The 19696-nt window shown below is 45.1% G+C and overlaps 1 protein-coding gene across 11 annotated transcripts in view; it reads left to right on the top strand.

The window, feature by feature from the left end:
• CEMIP2 (cell migration inducing hyaluronidase 2) overlaps positions 1 to 19696 on the top strand; it is a 132644-nt gene that overhangs the window by 66413 nt on the left and 46535 nt on the right. For all 11 annotated transcript variants that reach the window (XM_082696586.1, XM_082696590.1, XM_082696585.1 and 8 more), the window contains 5 exons: positions 1980 to 2322; positions 7226 to 7366; positions 8190 to 8751; positions 14055 to 14224; positions 19340 to 19528. In XM_082696586.1, the coding sequence (XP_082552712.1) occupies positions 1980 to 2322; positions 7226 to 7366; positions 8190 to 8751; positions 14055 to 14224; positions 19340 to 19528 (1405 nt within the window). The remainder of the gene's footprint in view (positions 1 to 1979; positions 2323 to 7225; positions 7367 to 8189; positions 8752 to 14054; positions 14225 to 19339; positions 19529 to 19696) is intronic.

The raw sequence follows: 19696 nt of genomic DNA, 5'->3' as shown, positions 1-19696 counted from the left end.
TCCTAGGGCCCTGAGAACATGACCCAAGCCGAAGGCAGATGGCCTAACCGACTGAGCCACCCAGGTGTCCCTGAATGCCCGTGCTTTTAAACAAAATGTAAGAACTCAAAGAAATTCTTAAAAACAGTATTCAGTTGCGTGAGTTGGAAGACCTAATTGGCTTTACTTAATGATTCGGGAATCAAGCAGCATCTCATGTTAGCAGAAAGAAAGGGGCTCCAAAGAGCTGTCAACAATGGAAGGCAGAGGAGGCAGAAAAAGAAGTTTCTAGTGAAGAGTGGGTTGTTTCAGGTGCAGTCATCTTCCTTTGGGGGAAGGCAGGGGTCTGTCAGGCTGATGATCTTACTAGGGCTGACCAGGTAATTCCAGACTGGTCGAAGGTTACATTCCTGAGGGAGCCTGAAACCGCCGTTAGGTTGGGTGTCAAGTCTTGTTGTGGTGATGTGGCCTTAGCACATTTTGGGCCTGTTGCCTCTTTTTTTTTTTTTTTTTAAGATTTTATTTATTTATTTGACAGATAGAGATTACAAGTAGGCAGAGAGGCAGGCAGAGAGAGGAGGAAGCAGGCTCTCTGCTAAGCTGATGTGGGGCTTGAGCCCAGGACCTGGGATCATGACCTGAGCCGAAGACAGAGGCTTTAACCCACTGAGCCACCCAGGCACCCCATGTTGCCTCTTTTTTAAACCAGAGAATGTAGACTTTCGGTGTCCTGACTAAATGAATTCCTAGTCTGTGGCTAAGGGATAACACAGGTAGAATTGCTTAAGTTGCTTCACCGAAAGATAAACCTAGTGGGGATATCGAACACCCAAACGGGAAAGCTTGTCTGTGGGAACATGTTGGGGCCAACGTGTGGTCTTCCTAGCATGTGTGGACTTTAACTTCAGTGTGAGGAGCTTAGAGTCCTGGTACTCTAGAAGTTTGACCTCTTGCTTCCGTGTCTCACCAGGTTTATGTTTAAGATATAAAATCCACGGCCCTTCTGGTACCAGCTGAGCCGCAGTCCCTGGGGTGGAGAGCCCAGGAATCAACATTTTTATCAAATAGCACTGGGGACTCACAGGCATGATGAGCACTGAGAATGGTCACCTTAGGAGAGTGGCTGTCAACCAAGGTGCTCATTCAGATCCCTTTGGGGGCATGAAAAAGATGGGGGTGCTTGGGTCCTGACTTTGTTGTTTGGGGTACAGCACGGGGCGGTGATGGTAGTGGATGACTCCGATGTGCAGCCAGGGGCAAGAAGCAGTGACATTAGAGGACAGTTCCTGGTTCTATCCGGTGTGTGAGCTGACCTGGTATTTTCAAAGAGTCGTTGAAGTGGTTACCAGGTGCTGGGGGGAAGGGAGGGGCGGGGAATTCTTGTATCTTGGCTACCGACTTCTCTTGGGGCTGGTGGAAATGTCCTGGAGATGGTTGGTGGGGACGTTTGTGCAAAACACTAAAGGCCACCAGACTGCGCACTTTACAATGGTTGAAGTGATGAGTTTTATGTGACGTGATTTGATCATCATAAAAAACACTTAATAAAGCCATTACTGGGGTGCCTGGGGGGTGTTGGTCCATTGAGCTGCCAACTCTTGGTCTTGGCTCAGGTCATGATCTCAGAGTCCTGGGATCGAGACTCCTTTCAGGCTCTGCACTCAGCAGGCTCTGCCTGAGGAGTCTCTCCCTCTCCCTCCCCCCGCTCGATTGCACACACTCTCTCAAATAAATAAATCTTTTTTTTTTTTTAAGATCTATTTATTTATTTGACAGAGGTCACAAGTAAGCAGAGAGGCGGGGCAGGGGGGAGCAGGCTCCCTACTGAGCAGAGAGCCGGAGGCAGGGCTCAATCCCAGGACGCTGGGATCAGGAGCAGAAGGCAGAGGCTTAACCCACTGAGCCACCGAGGCACCCCTCAAATAATTAAATCTTAAAAAAAGAAAGCCATTACAACTCTCACCTGTCTGGACCTTAATTTTTTTTTTTTCTTTTCGCAGCGACAGTGTATCATGCATGCCACTGATTCCAGGGGACACTCCCCTGCTTTCCTGCAACCGCAGAATGGAAGCAGCCATCGCTCGTCTGGCTACGTTCCAGGGAAGGTTGTGCCCCTGCGGCCCCCTCCTCCTCCAAAGAGCCAAGCTTCAGCCAAACTGACCTCCATCAGACAGGAAGCCCGGGCCACCTTTGCTTTCTCCACCGAAGAGCAGCAAGCCCAGAGAGAAAGCCGAAAGCAGAAGAGGCACAAAAATACTTTCATTTGCTTTGCTATCACTAGTTTCTCATTTTTTGTTGCACTTGCGGTCATTCTAGGGATCTCCTCGAAATACGCTCCAGATGGTAAGAGTGCACGAATGCACATGTTCTAGGAGAAGAACGGGGGAGGAAAATGGGAGGATAGAATTAAAAAGAAAAACTCGCGTTATCTTGACTTGGCTCTAGCTAATTCATTTATAGAGAAATGGAGACATAACTTATTAAAGCAATTGTTAAAGGAATCCAGTGGAAATGATACAGTTGAAGGATTGCTCTTCCTTTCCATTTTGCTGCTTTGTCCCAGTGCTCAAGACGTTCTTTGAGCATTTTTTTGTAAAATGTTCATTTTAAGAGTCTTTAGTGAATTCTTGCAGGAGCGCAATTTCATCCTTTGTGGTAGGTATGATTTTCTGACTGCTCGGAATTTTAGCGATAAAAATGACTGAATATAGGGGCACCTGGCTCAGTCCATAGTGTGTGTGACTCTTATGTCCTGGTTGTGAGTTCGAGCCCCATGTTGGGTGTGGAGCCTACTTAAAATAAAAGTTTTTTAAAAATACAGTAAAAAAATTACTAAATGTGGTGACAAAGCTACATTTGATTTTGTAAAAATTTTATTTATTTATTTTTATAGATTATTTGAGAGGGAAAGAACACGAGTGTGAGTAGGGGAAAAGGGCAGAGGGAGAGGGAGAAGCAGACTCTCCACTAACCGGGGAGCCTGATGCAGGACTGGATCCCAGGATCCGGAGTCATGACCTCAGCAGAAGGCAGACCCTTAACTGACTGAGCCACCCAGGTGCCCGATTTTTTTTTTTGTTTTGTTTTGTTTTTTTAATGAGGGAAAGTGCTAAGATATCTTTTCCGTTGCTTGAAATCAGCTGGGGAACAGTTCTAAAAGAGAAGCTTCAAGTATTTTGAGGAAACAATTTATATCTTTGAAGGAAAGATACATTTATCTGTTACATTTTTTGTTACATTTATTACATCTGTTACATTTTGTTACATCTATTCTATTATTTGTTACATTTGTTACATCTCATACATTTATCTAAAAGTCACTTATTACTTCATAGTTAAATATCATGTAGGCAGGTTTTCATTTCTTAAATGGCTTTTGCTTTGCAAGTTGGTAATATAGGAATAGTTCGAATGGTTTTGAAGAAATTCATTGTCAGTCAGCCTCAATACGATATCATGGCTAGGGTATCAGGATAGAGTCCCATCCACCGGTCTGAAAATCAGAGGGCTCAGGGCTGTTGAAGGAGAGGCAGACCATAACACCTTGGACTGGGCATCATTTTTGTCTGCATTTTTAGTCTTTTACTCTGTACAATAGATTTTTGTCAAATTAGATGCCTCCTTAAATGGATATAACATCTGAGAAGCATGTTATCATTTGTAAGACTTACAAATACTATTTTGTCTAGTTTCCAATGGTGCTTTTGGGGTTTTATAGACTTTAAAGTCTATAAAGTGACTTGTGTCCATGCTTCTAAGGGAATAGACCTGAAGAGAGAGAGATGTTTCGTACCAATGTCTTTGTTGACCAGGCCAGTAGAGCACAGGATAATTTTGTCCCATTGCTTTCTGTTGGCTCCTGGCATTGATTTTTCTCTTCCCTTTTCTCCAGCAAAATAACCAAGTTCACTGCTGTTGATTCGTTCTTCCCAAGTCATCTGCAGTAAAGAGATGCCAGATCAGGGGTAGGGGGGTGGAGATCAGAGCTGAAATCTGTGCCTTTAACTGATGTTTTCTTTTTCCCATCTAAGACAGTGATTCACTGATGTGGTTTCTTTGAGTCAACATTCTTTAGTTTCACATTTGGGCTGTATACATGTAGAACTTCGGTGGAAATACGTGGTGTGCTGACATGGTTGAGGGTCAGCCTCGCTGTGGTTATTGCTGTTATATAATCTTGATAATGAACCCTAAGCTCAACAGTGGGCAGCCGGGAAGGTGGGGGCTCTGGAGCTATTTGACGGTGCTCTCTGCAGACCGTGTGTTTTCTCACTAAGTGTACTTTACAGGAAGGCAGTAGACTGGAGTTTTTGGTAATGTTTCCTAAGGAAGCACACTCTCCTAGGAAAAAATTAAAAGCAAGAGGAATTGGGGCACCTGGGCGGCTCAGTCAATTAAGCGTCTTAACTCTTGATTTCTGCTCAGATCATGATCTCAGAGTTGTGAGATCAAGCCCTGCATGGGGCTCTGCACTAGGCATGGAGCTTGCTTAAGATTGTCTCTCTTCCTCTTTAAAAAAACAACAAAGGGGGATGCCTGGGTGGCTCAGTTGGTTGGGCAGCTGCCTTTGGCTCAGGTCATGATCCCAGCGTCCTGGGATCGAGTCCCACATCGGGCTCCTTGCTCAGTGGGGAGCCTGCTTCTCCCTCTGCCTCTGCCTGCCATTCTGTCTGCCTGTGCTTGCTCTCTCCCCCCCCCCTCTCTCTGATAAATAAATAAAATCTTTAAAAAAAAAAAAAACAACAACAAAGGGTCACCTGGGTGGCTCAGTGGGTTAAGCCTCTGCCTTTGGCTCAGGTCATGATCCCAGGGTCCTGGGATCGAGCCCCGAATCGGGCTCTCTGCTCCTTGGGGAGCCTGCTTCCCCCTCTCTCTCTGCTTGTCTCTCTGCATACTTGTGATCTGTGTCTGTCAAATAAATAAATAAAATCTTAAAAAAAAATTAAAAAAAAATTTAAAAACACAAAAAAACACACAAAACAACAACAACAATAAAACAAAAACCAAGAGAAATTATATAACCATTTGGTAGGCTCTACATGTCAGAATACTGGATTTCCTTCTCAGTAGCTGGGTATAGAGAGCTTGTTACATGGGGCCACATTTGCTTGTGATGTAACATCACGGAGAGTTCCAGCTCCATGTTTATGGGGAGGGAGGGAGGTTGAAGAGAAGTGTAAGTAATCCTTAGTGTTAAGTCAGAACACATTCAAGAGATTTCTTGTTTCTTCAGTGGAAAGAAACATTAAGGATTATTTCTCGTCTAATAGTGATGATCATTGACTTACCTGAATTAAATATCGGTGATTATGAAACTGCTTTGGGAAAAATTCGATGAGATAATTGCCAAGGACTTCCCCAGGGAGGCGGATTGTAACTGCAGAGGTTACCGTCCCCTCAGAGAAAGCACAAGCAAAGGGCACCAGGAGTGCTTAGAAATGAGATGTTGGCATTAATGCTTATGTAATTCAAAATGAGGAGTCAGAATTTCCTTTATAGAAAAATTAATATCTTTGTGTTGCACTCAGCCTCTCCACTTTTCCTCCTCTGATTTCCCAACATGTACCTTCCACCTTCTTACGATTCCCAAGCACACCCTGCGTGTCCTTACCTTAGCTGAGTTTAAATATGGGCGGCACCCACCTTGCCCTTCTAACTGAGCAACCAATGAACTTGGGTAGCGAGGGGCACTTGCATCTCTCACCTTCATGCTCCTCTTCTTCTTCTTCTTCTTTTTTTTTTTTTTTTCTTTTTTTGAAGAGGGAACCGGGGAAGGGGCAGAGGGAGAGGGAGAGAGTAAGAGAGAGAGAATCTTAAGCCATCGAACTTGGACAGGGCTCTATCTCAGGGCCCTGAGATTATGACCTGAGCCTAAATCAAGAGTCAGATGTTTAACTTGCTGAGCTACACGGGCACCGCATGCTCCTCTTATTTAAGGACTGTGCATCCTTTGAGGGTCTAGGTCTAATGTCCTGTTAAACCTGCCTCAGGTGCTCCCACCCACTCCTCCTCTCTCTGAGCTCATTTGCACATCACCCAACTACCACATTTTAATTTTCCTACCTGCTGGCTTTTCTCCAAAGCTAAAGTATAAGCTCCGCAGGCTGTGAGTTCCTTCCGGGCTTTATAAATTCTACAGTATCTAGGACAAAGTGAGCAAATGGATCCTCCGTAAATACTTGGGTCACGAATTGTTCCAAACCAGTGTGGTTCCTGCCCCGCCCCCCCTGCACCCCCGTATATAGCAGCAACTAAAGGTCTCATGCATTTTTTTTTTTTAAGTCTCATGCATTAAACAGCTGTGGCAATGCAGAATACTTTCATGTTGCCATCATCATCTGTTCAAGGGGCACGTTCTCATTCTAGTAAAGGAACACAACACGTCCAGCAAACCTCATTTCTTAAGGGGGAACTTGAGTATCACTCAACTTGCTGAGTAATCTTGGATTTGGCTTCTCTGATCTGTAGTTTCCTTATGTCTGAAAATGAGAAGTCATGCCTTTGGCCGTTTGCTTCTTGCAGTTTCACGGGGAAAGCGTGCACGTCTGCAGATAGCTGGTATTTATCAGCTATGGTCTGTGGAATGAGAGGGGGGCTTCTGTCGCCTACTTTATGATTCACTGTGCACAGGAAGGAACCTGGGAAAACCTGACATACCTATTACTTAGTAGTTCCTTTTTTTTTTTTTTAAGTTTTTAAGATTTATTTATTTATTTGACAGAGATCACAAGTAGGCAGAGAGGCAGGCAGAGATAGAGAGAGGGGGAAGCAGGCTCCCTGCTGAGCAGAGAGCCTGATGCGGGGCTTGATCCCAGGACCCTGGGATCATGACCTGAGCCAAAGGCAGAGTCTTTCACCCATTGAGCTGCCCAGGCGCCCCATAAGTTTTGTTTTCTAAAACCGCTTCCTAGTGTGGATCCAGAGACAATTCACAGTTTTGCCTCTTGCTGTCAATTTATTTCCAGAGTAGACGATTCAGGGGAACTCCGTGTTTACCTTGTGGAGTCTGACCCGGACTAGATGGTGGCAACTTGGTTTCATAGAGCAACCTTTTTTATGTGTTGAAGTAAAGGAATAGATGTATCTGCTGGGTGGATTGGGATGGAATTTGCATCCTGCTGGTAGGAACTTACAGTGAGTCCATCACCTGCAGGTTGCAGTCAGTGATGGTAGCACTTGGATGTGGCTCAAGAAATTCTTGCATTTTGTTGCACTGATGGATGCTGGTGTTGCATTTTTTTAATAGAGAATTGCCCAGATCAAAATCCACGTCTCAGGAACTGGGATCCAGGACAAGATTCTGCAAAGCACGTTGTTATCAAGGAGGGGGATATGTTCCGTCTGACCTCGGATGCCACCGTGAATTCTGTAGTCATTCAGGATGGAGGTGAGGAATGGTCACTGCCTATGGGGGTGGCAAGGTTGCTTGTTCCTCTGGGGGGGGATTTGATATTCTGTATGTAGAAAGCTATTCTTAGCCTTTAGAATGTGGTGATGGTCTATCTATGGGGCATGAGAAGTTCCTTAGGTAGCACCATAGAATTCAAGAGCTAAAATTCCCTTAAATCATTCAATTCAAGACCTCTGATTGATAGGGAAGGAAACAGTGTCAGAAGGTGCTCTCTCCTAGCTTGATCTTTCTTACAGCTATGGAGAGTGATGAGGGAATTGACATGGGTTAACATACGAAACAATAGTTTGTAGGCTCCTAGATATTTTTCTTTTCTTTCTTTCTTTTTTTTTTAAAGGTTTTATTTATTTATTTGACAGACAGAGATCACAAGTAGGCAGAGAGGCAGGCAGAGAGAGAGGAGGAAGCAGGCTCCCTGCTGAGCAGAGAGCCCGATTCAGGGCTCGATCCCAGGACTCTGGGATCACGGCCTGAGCCGAAGGCAGAGGCTTTAACCCGCTGAGCCACCCAGGTGCCCACCCCCCTAGATATTTTTCTAAAAAAAAAATTATTCTTAAGTGAATGGATTGAAATTCATGCCCCTTGGCATTTATGGCATGTTGAGACATGAATTCTCCATTTCTACCTTTACTATTTTGAAAACAGGCTTAATTTCCTAAGCAACCTCTTAACAGTTTTTTCCCCCAACTTAACTGCAGGAGGGTCTTTTCTTCCCCACCCCCATCAAGGTAAACTCTCTTTCTCTGTATCCCGGAGAGGTGATTCAGGAGTTGGCTGATACTTGTTTTGTTCCTTGCAGGATTGCTTGTATTTGGGGATGATAAGGATGGATCCAGAAATATTACTTTGAGGACTCGTTACATCCTGATCAAGGATGGTGGGGCGCTTCATATTGGAGCAGAAAAATGCCGCTATAAGTCCAAAGCGACCATTGCCTTGTATGGCAAGTCAGATGAAGGTGGAAGTATGCCAATATTTGGCAAAAAATTTATTGGTGTGGAAGCTGGTGGGACACTGGAGGTACACGGGGCCCAGAAGGTCTCGTGGACATTGTTGGCGAGAACTCTGCCTTCCTCAGGCTTGACCTTTGGGTCCTACGCCTTTGAAAAGGACTTTTCTAGGGGCCTCAACGTGAGGATCATTGACCAGGACACGGCCAAAATTTTGGAAAGTGCCAGGTTTGATACCCACGAATACCACAATGAGAGCAGACGGCTGCAGGAGTTTCTGAGAGTGCAGGATCCAGGCCGGATCGTCGCCATAGCCGTGGGGGATTCCGCTGCCAAGAGCCTCTTACAAGGAACCATACAAATGATCCAGGAGCGGCTGGGCAGTAAGCTGATCCAAGGGCTGGGCTACAGGTGGGCAGACCTTTAACCTTCCTCCCCAGAGCCATGTTAGAGCCTGTGTCTGTGTGTCAGGGGCTGCAGAAAGGGACAGAACACACCATAGCCTGGCTTCGGGTGGCAGAATGGCCACTCTCGCTTTCAAACACGGGCCTGGGGGTCAGAGGGTGCTGGTTCCAAGACGCTCTTTTCTTGGCATCGGTTGGCCAAGCACTTTGTGAAGCAGAACGGCAGGTTTTGGAAAGTGAAGGACAGCCGTGGGCTGCTGAGAAACAGCCAGGCAGCGCCGGGGCAGTTTACTTCCCTCTTGGGCAAACCACCTTGGGCAAACCGTCTGAAACGCAGGTTACTTGATTCTGCGAGAAGGTGTAGAAGTTCCCCCAGGAAAGCCGGGGGGCGGGGCACTCTTTGCCTTCTGTGGAGCCCTCTGCCTGCTGATTTGCATCTGCCTGTGGGGTTGGTGCAGGTCCCTGGAGTCTCGGCCGAGGCGGAGGAAGGCAGGGACTGGAGGGCGGGTACCTTCCCGCACACAGTAGGAGTCACCGTGGGCTTACGGGACTTCTGGGCGCTCGGTGTCTAGCGCACCAGGATTTCCCAATCCAGCCCTGAGGCTGGGGGAAGTCGCTGGCTCAACATGTAATTCAGAAAAGAGAAGTTTTAAATCTGCTTACTGTTCTTCTTCATAAAGCCGGGGAGTGAGTCTGCTGTGACAAGGAAGATGACTTGAAATCTCACATAAGGAAAGGCTCTAGTTATTTTTGACTAGGATGGTTGGTGGATCTAGTTGTTAGTTTCCTTCCGTTGGTTGTTGGAATGGAGCGGTAGCTGTGGAAATTCTAGAGAAGGTGAAGCAGACAAAATTAACGAAAAAAAAAAAAGGTCTCTAATGGTTCTTAAAATGCCTTTTCTTCACCGTGGGGATTTTGAGGAGGTGCTGAGTGCTGGTACCCCTGGGTGCTGAGATGAAAGGGCCCTTGTTTAATCCAGTGGATAAACACACCTCGGTAGACAGGAGTGTGCAGTGAGACCCTTGCTTCTAGGCTGTAATGGGAGTGCAAATAGTGGGAGCCCTCAAATCGACCTGGGGAACCTGTGGAGGCTTCCCAAAGGTGAGAAACCGGGGGGTGGGGGTGGGGAGTCTAGAAGCATGCTCTGTGGGCAGTTGGAGATGGAGAGCTTTCTAGACCGGGAGTAGCAGGTGCCAGACCTTGGAGGTGGGTTCTTAAAAAATTAGGATTAAATGTAAGACAAACACAGAAAACTGCTAAAAATAAGAATGCAGGGTTTTTAAAAAATTTAATTTATTTATTTGACAGATAGAGATCACAAGTAAACAGAGAGGCAGGCAGAGAGATAGAGAAGGAAGCAGGCTCCCTGCTGAGCAGAGAGCCCGATGCGGGACTCGATCCCAGAATCTTGGGATCATGGCCCGAGTCGAAGGCAGAGGCTTTAACCCACTGAGCCACCCAGGTGCCCCAAGAATGCAGAGTTTAATGACTTATCACAACATGACTCCTGGATAGCCACCATGCAGGTCAAAGCATTGATCATTGCCCATGGCCCAGAGGCCCCCTGGCTGTTCCCTCTGTTTCACTGAACCCTCCCTCGGCTCACCAAAGATAACCACTCACTGGAATTTGTGGAGAACATGAAAGTTTAGGTTTGCCTATTTCTGGACTTCATATAAATGTGAGCAGACAATATACCCCGTTTTGTATCTGGCTTCTTTGTTCAACTCTGTTAACTGAGGGTTACGTATTTTGGTGTGTGTGGTGCTGATTGGTTTTCATTGCTGTTCATTTTCTGTTGTAGGAGTCTACCCCCATGTATTCACTGCTGGGCATTTCTAACAGTTCTAACAGACCTCTGTTGTAAAAAGGGCTTCTCCTTGGGGTGCCTGGGTGGCTCAGTCATTAAGCGTCTGCCTTGGGCTCAGGTCATAACCCCAGGGTCCTGGGATGGAGCCCCACGTCAGGCTCCTTGCTCAGCAGGAAGCCTGCTTCTCACTCCTCGCCACCTCCCTCCCCCTCCGCTTGTGTTCCGTCGTCTCTCGCTGTTGCTTCTCTCTGTCAGATAAATAAATAAAAAGTCCTAAAAAAGTAAATAAAAAGGGTTTCTCCAAATGTTCTTTTATCCATCTTTTAAAACCCATATATCCATAATTCTGTAATTTATAGACCTAGGCGTGGAAACACGATCTTTTCAAAGTTAGATACCTACTTCGTTTCATTATCCAGTAATGCCAGGATGACAGCTTGTGTATCTTTACTCCATTATTCTTCTGGGTTTGTGTGATCATTAGCTGTGAATATGTTGTTTGACATTTTTGGGTTCCTTTCCTCCTGGTTTCTGAATTCCCTTTCAAATAGTGCTGCTGATTTGACAGAGGAATTTGAGTTGTGATCCTTTGCCAGTGTGCCAGTGTTCCATTGCTTTGACATTATCTCCAATGTACACAAACACACGCCTTTGAAGATACTGTTCTGGTGCCACGAAATTTTCCTCAAGTGGAGGAGGGAAGTAGGAGTGTTTTGGAGATAATGTCAGGAGAATAGAATATTGTTTTAGAGCTGCTGAGGCAGCTTTGGTAAATAAAGGAAGCCTCTGATATTTCTTTCTTCTCACATAGGAGATAATGAATTGAAACATTTGGCATTTGATTCTTTGTACGGTACCAAGGAGTATAAATAGAGCTGTAAAGCATGGTCAGCGGAGAGTAGCTAATCCACGCAGGGGCAGGTGTGGAATTTATAAGGATACAGGCATGCTTTGGTTAACTTTTATCTGTGACTATCCAGCTATCTGTCTGGCATAGATTTCTCTCTCTGTCTCTCTCTCTCTCTCTCTCACACACACACACGTACACACACACACCCCATCCCTCTAGAGTAGGAAACTGACATTTTTCTTTCCAGATTTTAAACCAGGAATATTAAGGCAGACACACACACACGCACACGCACACGCACAAGCACACACCGCGTCCCCCTCCTCCACACCCCATCCCTCTAGAGTAGGAAACTGACATTTTTCTTTCCAGATTTTAAACCAGGAATATTAAGGCAGACACACACACACACACGCACACGCACAAGCACACACCGCGTCCCCCTCCTCCACACCCCATCCCTCTAGAGTAGGAAATTGACATTTTTCCTTCCGGGGTTTAAACCAGGAATCTTAAGGCAGATTTTTTTTTTTTTTTTTGGCTTTTTGTCTTTGTTCTTTTTTTATTTTGGCCACAAGTTTGAGCAAGTTCCTGGGATGTTTATTTACAAAAGTGAAATGAAATTAAAGGGCATTTTCAAACACAGTTGCTGTCAACGAATAGATATATGGCATGTAAAATTTTAAATCTCTCAGATAGTGTTTACACAATTTTGATTTAAGATTATTAAGAAACCAGTAACCCAGTGGTTTTCAGTTATGCACTCCTGAGATTTTTAAAAAATCGCATGCCCAAGGCCCCCTAGAGATTTTTACAGAAGAATCTGATGGGTAGGACCCCCAGGTGTGTTTGATGCACAATCGGGTCTGATCACTACTGCTCTAACCTCTGACCTGGAACTGAGGGGTTCTCAGTGTGGTCCGCAGACCAATAACATCAGCATCACAGAGGGGTAGGGGGAGAGGCTTGTTAGCAATGTGCCTGCTTTGTCCCCACCTCCCGCAGTTAGCGGGCGGGGCCTGGGAGTCTGATCTGACAAGCCCTCCAGGTGTTCTGATGCACACTCAAGTGTGAGAACCACTTTCTGACTCAGTGGTTCTCAACTGTGACTGCACATTCACATCGTCTGGGGAACTTTGAAAACCTACCAATGCCATGCCCCACCTGCAGAGAGGATGATGGCGTCAGTCCGGGCTGGGTCTGAGTGTGGGTGGCTTCCTCAAGCTCGTTCTATTAGGTCATTCTATCACGCAGCCGGAGTTCAAAAGAGAGTGGGTAGTACTCACTTTATTTTTATTTATTTTTCTTTTCTCATTATTTTTAAAAAATTTTTAAGGATTTTATTTGACAGACAGATTATTTATTTGACAGAGATTACAAGGAGGCAGAGAGGCAGGCAGAGAGAGGAGGAAGCAGGCTCCCTGCTGAGCAGAGAGCCCGATGCACGAGTTGATCTCAGGATCCTGGGATCATGACCTGAGCCGAAGGCAGAGGCTTTAATCCACTGAGCCACTCAGGCGCCCTCTTTTCTCTTTAAAGTTTTTGTTTAGATTTCCAGTTAGTTAATATACAATGTAGTATTAGTTTCAGGTGTACAATATAGAGATTGAACACCTGCATGCAGTACCCAGTGCTCATCACGACAGGTGCATTCCTTAATCCCTATCACATGTTTCAGCCATTCCCCTCGCTGCCCACCCCCCCCACGCCCACCTCCCCTCTGGTAGTTAAGAGTCTCTATTGTTCACTGTAGTTAAGAGTCTCTTCTGGTTTGCTTCCCTCTCTCTCTCTGTTTTAACCCCCCTTCCCCTATGTTCATCTGTTTTGTTTCCTAAATTCCACATATGAGTGAAATCAGATGGCATTTGTCTTTCCCTGACTGACTTATTTCACTTAGCATAATGAACTCTAGTTCTGTCCATGTCTTTGCCAATGGCAAGATTCCATTTTTTTTAAAAAATATTTTATTTATTTATTTGACAGAGATCACAGGTAGGCAGAGAGGTAGACAGAAAGAGAGAGAGGGGGAAGCAGGCTCCCTGCTGAGCAGAGAGCCCGATGTGGGGCTCGATCCCAGAACCCTGAGATCATGACCTGAGCTGAAGGCAGCAGCTTAACCCACTGAGCCACCCAGGAGCCCCTCCATTCTTTTTTTTTAATGACTAATATTCCTGTGTCTGTGTGTCTGTGTGTCTCTGTATACACATCACCTCTTCTTTATCCATTCATCAGTCAGTGGATTCTGGGCTCTTTCCATATTTGACTATCGTAGATAACGCTGCTATAAATATCAGGGTGCGTGCCGTACTCATTTTAAAAGAAGGGAAATAAATTGGGTTTGTGGCCAGAATGACAGGTGAATAATAGGGGTGTGTATTGGGGAAGGAAGATAGTGATTCATTTTAGTCCCAGCCTTCGGTGTTCTACCTGTTACAAGGCCAAACAAGGATTTTTTAAAAAATCTAGATACATTTCTTTCTGTGATGTCTGTTACTTCAGTCAAGATTTGGACTTGCAGCCACATGTTAAAAGAGATAGAGGGTTTGATAAAAATGAAAGTTAAGCGCTACGCAGCACCCGACATAACATCTGTGTCAAGGATCTGGGTTGGGACCCTGACAAATAAGGCACATGCTCTTCTCCCCTCCAGGCAAGCGTGGGCTTTGGTTGGGGTCATTGATGGAGGAAGTACTTCTTGCAACGAGTCCATGAGAAACTATGAAAACCATAGTAGTGGAGGCAAGGCTCTTGCCCAAAGAGAATTTTATACCGTGGATGGTCAGAAGTTCGCCGTGACAGCTTACAGTGAGTGGATTGAAGGTAAGCAAGAATGGTTTAGACTCTTCTAAGACATTGGTGAGTATTGTGAAAGACTGGTTTCTTTAGGTGGAATTGTATCCAAGGGACAGTCTGATTAGGTTTCCCAACTGGTTGAAAATGAAACCTATGGTTTCCCACTATAGTCCATCCTTTTGACTCAAAGAGTTCTTGCTGGGTTGGAGAATGCTCTGTTGAAGCCTGGTCCCTCCCAGCTGGCCTTGTTCTTGATTCTGGAGTCATAAAGTGTGGTTAACTATTAGAGACGGATTTGATACCACTGGAACCAGTCTAGATGTGATAGGGTGAGCTGCCTTCGGTTATGACCTGAGACGGTGAATATGCTTTTGTACTTTGAATCTTTTCTGTATGCAGACATGTAGCAAATCGTACCTTTGCACACATGCTATATAAAGAACACTCATTTTCTTGGCTATTTTTCCTTGATCCATTATAAGATCCTTGATCTTCTAAACGAGTTGGAAGACACAGGAACATACAAAGTAAAAATTAAGTTCTAACCCTATCGTTAAGAGAGAATTGTTTTTGTGCAAATAATCTAGTTATTTTTCTCATGTATGTTTTCCTCCACTCATGTCCATTTTGTTTTAACCTGTTTCCCTTGCTTGAAATGACATTTTATACAGTTACCTTAGGTCTTTAACATTTTCTTCTGCATAATTTTTATTCTCATTCACCTTTCAGAAGAATCATAATTAGTTCAAAGAATGCCTGGCACTGGGTGTTCAGGGCACCTCGGACTTGTTTCTTTAAGGATGTTTCCTCTCCTGCTTTGCTGCCAGGTTCTTGGCTCAAGTTATGGATTAGCAGGCTCCTGTCTGTGCTTGCCCACTACCTTTCTTTTGCAAGCAAAAATTATCCCCAAATTATTGTGAAACGAGTAATCGAGAGGTGCCTTGTTATCCAGAAAGGTTGATTTGAGGGCTTATACCTCAGTTTTCAGCAGCAGGGAGCCAGTGTGCTTACTAAGATGGATTTCTGGAGACAGAGAGCCCCCCTCTTTCACTTCCTATGTGATGGTGGGCACGTGACTTGAACTTCCTAGCTCTCAGTTTCCTCATCTGAAAAATGGGCACAGTCAGAGAAACGGCCACATAGGGCTGCTGTGGGTGTCTGAGGGGAAGAATATGAAGTTTTTCATACATGTGCCTAGGAAGCACTTGGTGTTAGCTATTTTTTTTTTAAGTAGTTCTTTTTTTTTTTTTTTAAAGATTTTTATTTATTTGACAGACCACAAGCAGGCAGAGAGGCAGGCAGAGAGAGAGGAGGAAGCAGGCTCCCTGCGGAGCAGAGAGCCCGATGCGAGGCTCGATCCCAAGACCCTGGGATCATGACCTGAGCCGAAGGCAGAGGCTTTAACCACTGAGCCACCCAGGCGCCCCTGGTGTTAGCTATTTTAATGAGGATCCAAACATGACTTGGGTTGTAATTGTGCATTTTGTACCCTTGTAATTATGAGACTGACGCGCTCCTACTGCGCTAACAAGGCACCTGTACCCTTGTAATTAAACAGAGAAAGTCTTTTGCTTTAAAATAAGCAGGTAAATAGAGTTCCCTGTATGTAATAGAGACTTTCACATGTTCCTTCAAAACAGCCTTCTGGGTTTGGGCCAAGGAGGTGGTACCTACTACGGACAAGGAAGCTCCGCTTTTTGCCTCCAAAACCACTGCTTTCTACCCCGTCTTGGTTGCCCCTGGCAAAAAGCGGATGGAAATATGTCTTAGCAAGAATTTGGTCCTGCATGAAGAGCTTAGTGGAAGGGCTTCCAGTAAGAGTTCATGCAGAGGATAATTACTGACAAACCTCAAATCAACATTTCCTCTGTGGAAAATTTTGTTTTTATTTCCACATTAGCAGTGACTACTCATTTCTGGAAGAGGGTCCGTTTAGCTGTCGTAGGATATTGGGTCCCGTTTTCTCAATGACTCTTCTTTTCTGGAAGAGGTAGAAAAATCTCTCCAGGAAGCAAGGGAGGGGGTGAGCTTATTTCCTTTCATATTTCCAATTCGCTAGTGTTAATGGGAGGAAATCTTAGGCAGGATTTTCTTCTGATGCTAGGAAAAAGTGAGGCAGTAGTGAATAACAGATCTTCCCAATCTAACCTTATGACTTCTTTAAACAGCAACAAATCCTCATGGTCTTTGAAGTGGAACCTGATGTATCGAGCAACCCTCTTCTTTAAAAAGCAGTTTAAAAAAAAATATTAGGGACGCCTGGGTGGCTCAGTTGGTTAAGCAGCTGCCTTCGGCTCAGGTCATGATCCCAGCGTCTTGGGATCGAGTCCCACATCGGGCTCCTAGCTCAGCCGGGAGCCTGCTTCTCCCTCTGCCTCTGCCTGCCATTCTGTCTGCCTGTGCTCGCTCTCTCCCCCTCTCTCTCTCTGATAAATAAATAAAATTAAAAAAAAAATATTATATGAAAAAAATTGTTTCTTATTTATTTATTTATTTATAAAGCTTTTTACCCATTCATTTGACAGATAGAGACACAGCAGTGGAGGGAACACAAGCAGAGGGAGTGGGAGAAGCCGGCTTCCCGCTGAGCGGGGAGCCCAGAGCAGGGCTGGAGCCTGATGCAGGACCAATCCCAGGACCTTGGAATAATGACTTGAGCTGAAGGCAGACACTTAATGACTGAGCCACCAGGCACATAACTAAGTGGGGTGCCTGGTGGCTCAGTCATTAAGTATATATATATATATATATATATATATATATATATATAATTTGTGTGTGTGTGTGAAATCTGAAAATTTGGGCAGCGATTATCCTTGCTTCTGAGGTTCTTGCTCATCTTTGTGCTTATCCTGCCCATTCTGATTCTTGGGCAGGCAAAATAATAAAGAAGTTAGGAGACTGGGCTCTGGAGTTCAGTTAGCATTTAGCTTTGGGGTCTACATTTTCCAGCTGTTCTTCAAACTCCCTGACTTCTGGTTTCTTCATCCCTAGTGTGCGTAGCAGTTTCTTTCTTTCTCTCCCTGTTGTTGTTTTTAATTTTTTTTAAAGTCTTTTTTTTTTTTTTTAAAGATTTTATTTATTTATTTGTCAGGGATAGAGGGAGAGAGAGTGAGCACAGGCAGACAGAGAGGCAGGCAGAGGAAGAGGGAGAAGCAGACTTCCCGCTGAGCAAGGAGCCTAATGAGGGATTTGGCCCCAGGACCCTGGGATCATGACCTGAGCTGAAGGCAGACACTTAACCGACCACCCAGGCACCCTGGAAAGTTAATTTATTATGCATGTAAAGTCCCAGCAACTATTAGCTGTTGTCATTGGAGTCATTACTGTTAATATTATTATTTAGACCAAATCCCATCATAGGCTTTAGTATCTGGATAAAAGAAATACATAAACAAGAAAGCTACTTTGCCTTTTTTTTTTTTTTTAGTACTTTTCTTTTGGTCCTTTGTGTAAACAAACACCCGGTAGGTTGACATCTCAAGGAATAGAATCCGTGACTTGCTCAGGTTTTCTCGGGAGAGTGGGCTCAGGACTGTCAAGGTGTCTGTAGTATTCCTTGTGCCTTGCCCGAATTTCCCTCTTTCTGAGTTCCCTAACTTGAGTCAGTGTGTTTCTTCACTCCTGCCATGGACCCTTAGGGTCGGTGTCTTAAAGTCACCCCAGAAGAGTGTGCCGGTTAATTGGAAGGATTGTTGTAAGTACAGATACAAGGAAACAGACAGCTTTGAGATGCGGTGCTTTCCTTTCTCCATGACGTTATGACGTGGCTTGTATCTGTTGCGTATACATTTGCATTAAGTCAGCCTTTGGTTTGTGACAGATTCTATCACGGGTATTTTAGAAGCAGGAAATGCTGGTACACTTGTTTGCATGTGAAAGAGTAAGTGAAGGAAATGGATCAACTTTTCGGTTTTGGCCAGCTAATGGGGAACCGACTTCGAGTTTCGAAAGGATGCATTGGGAGAGATCAGAGATTAGTCCCTGGGTCACATGGATGGCAGAGTTGACATTATTACAGGGAAGGAGTGGAGTTGGACAGGGACACTATCTTGCGGCCTCTGGGTGACACTGTAGATCCTAGTGGGAATGCTGGTCTCTTCAGTGGAGATCTGTGAGTTTGCACGATGAAACAGAGGAGCAGATATACAGGTGGACGTACTCTGCTGCCTTCATGAATGTACCCTCCAAGGAAGTGGCTATTCTCCCCTTGGACAGGTGTGAATAATACCAGAAGGAACAGTAGAATGAGAATACTGGAGAAGGAGCTTGCTTCCAGCAAGGATGTCGGGGAATTCCTTAAAGATGTGCCTGATCTTGGGGCACGTGGCTGGCCCAGTTGGTAGAGCATGTGGCTCTTGATCCTAGGGTTGTGAGTTCGAACTCTACCTTTATAAGATGGGGTAGTATCTTGGTTGGTGTATTAAGAGTGGAAGGACGTTGTAGCTAAGGAACAAAGCATGAACAAAGGCCCAGGGACAAGAGATTGCCTAAGCAAATTTGTACTCTTAAGATAATATATGTTCTCTCTCTCATCCTGTGTCTGGATCACATTGAAACACTGAGTATTGGGGCGCCTGGGTAGCTCAGTGGATTAAGCCTCTGCCTTCAGCTCAGGTCATGTTCTCAGGTTCCTGGAATCAAGCCCTGCATCAGGCTCTCTGCTCAGCAGGGAGCCTGCTTCCCCCTCTCTCCTTGCCTCTCTGCCTACTTGTGGTCTCTGTCTGTCAAATAAATAAATAAAATCTTTAAAAAAAAAAAAAAAGGAAACACTGAGTATTTACTACAGACGTATTCCGTGTTTGGCAGTGTCTCCTTATGTGTGATATGTTCTTACTACCTTTTAGGACTGCTAGGAAGCCTTATTAGATAGTTTTAGCACTGAGTGCAAGTACAGAGAGAGATCTGGGGATCAAAAAGAGTAGTTGGACAATTCCTGTCCCGTTGTGGTTCGGGGAACAGGGAGTGCTCTACCCTGGAGGTCAGGCTGTCCATTTCCATCTTCTCAGTGTCTGCAGAATGACAGGCACACGGTCAGCGCTGGTAAAAATGTACTGACTCGTGTCTAACTCAGCTTTTGATTTAATGAGGAGGCGGAAATGCCTACTAACACATCATTTTCTTTCCTACTTTTCGGTTTAGGTGTTTCTCTTTCAGGTTTCCGGGTGGAGGTTGTGGATGGAGTGAAGCTTCACCTGCTGGACGACGTTAGTAGTTGGAAACCTGGAGACCAGATCGTGGTCGCAAGCACAGACTATTCTATGTACCAGGCAGAGGAGTTCACTCTCCTCCCCTGCCCTGAGTGCAACCGCTTCCAGGTCAAAGTCAAAGGTACTGGACTGCTCAGAATGTTTCTTGGCATTTGATTCCCGTAGCATCCCCCTTCCCGCCACCCCAGCCCAAAGCCAGGGCCCTCCTCATCGCCGTCACCACCACCACCATTGTCATCTGGATATTAAAGATCTTAGCGGTGGGGTGCTTTGAACACCAGATCCCAGA

Source organism: Mustela nivalis (genome assembly GCF_964662115.1).
Source record: "Mustela nivalis genome assembly, chromosome: 13".
Taxonomy (NCBI): domain Eukaryota; kingdom Metazoa; phylum Chordata; class Mammalia; order Carnivora; family Mustelidae; genus Mustela; species Mustela nivalis.
Note: the sequence above shows the minus strand (reverse complement) of the source record. Positions and strands in the feature narration are given on the sequence as shown.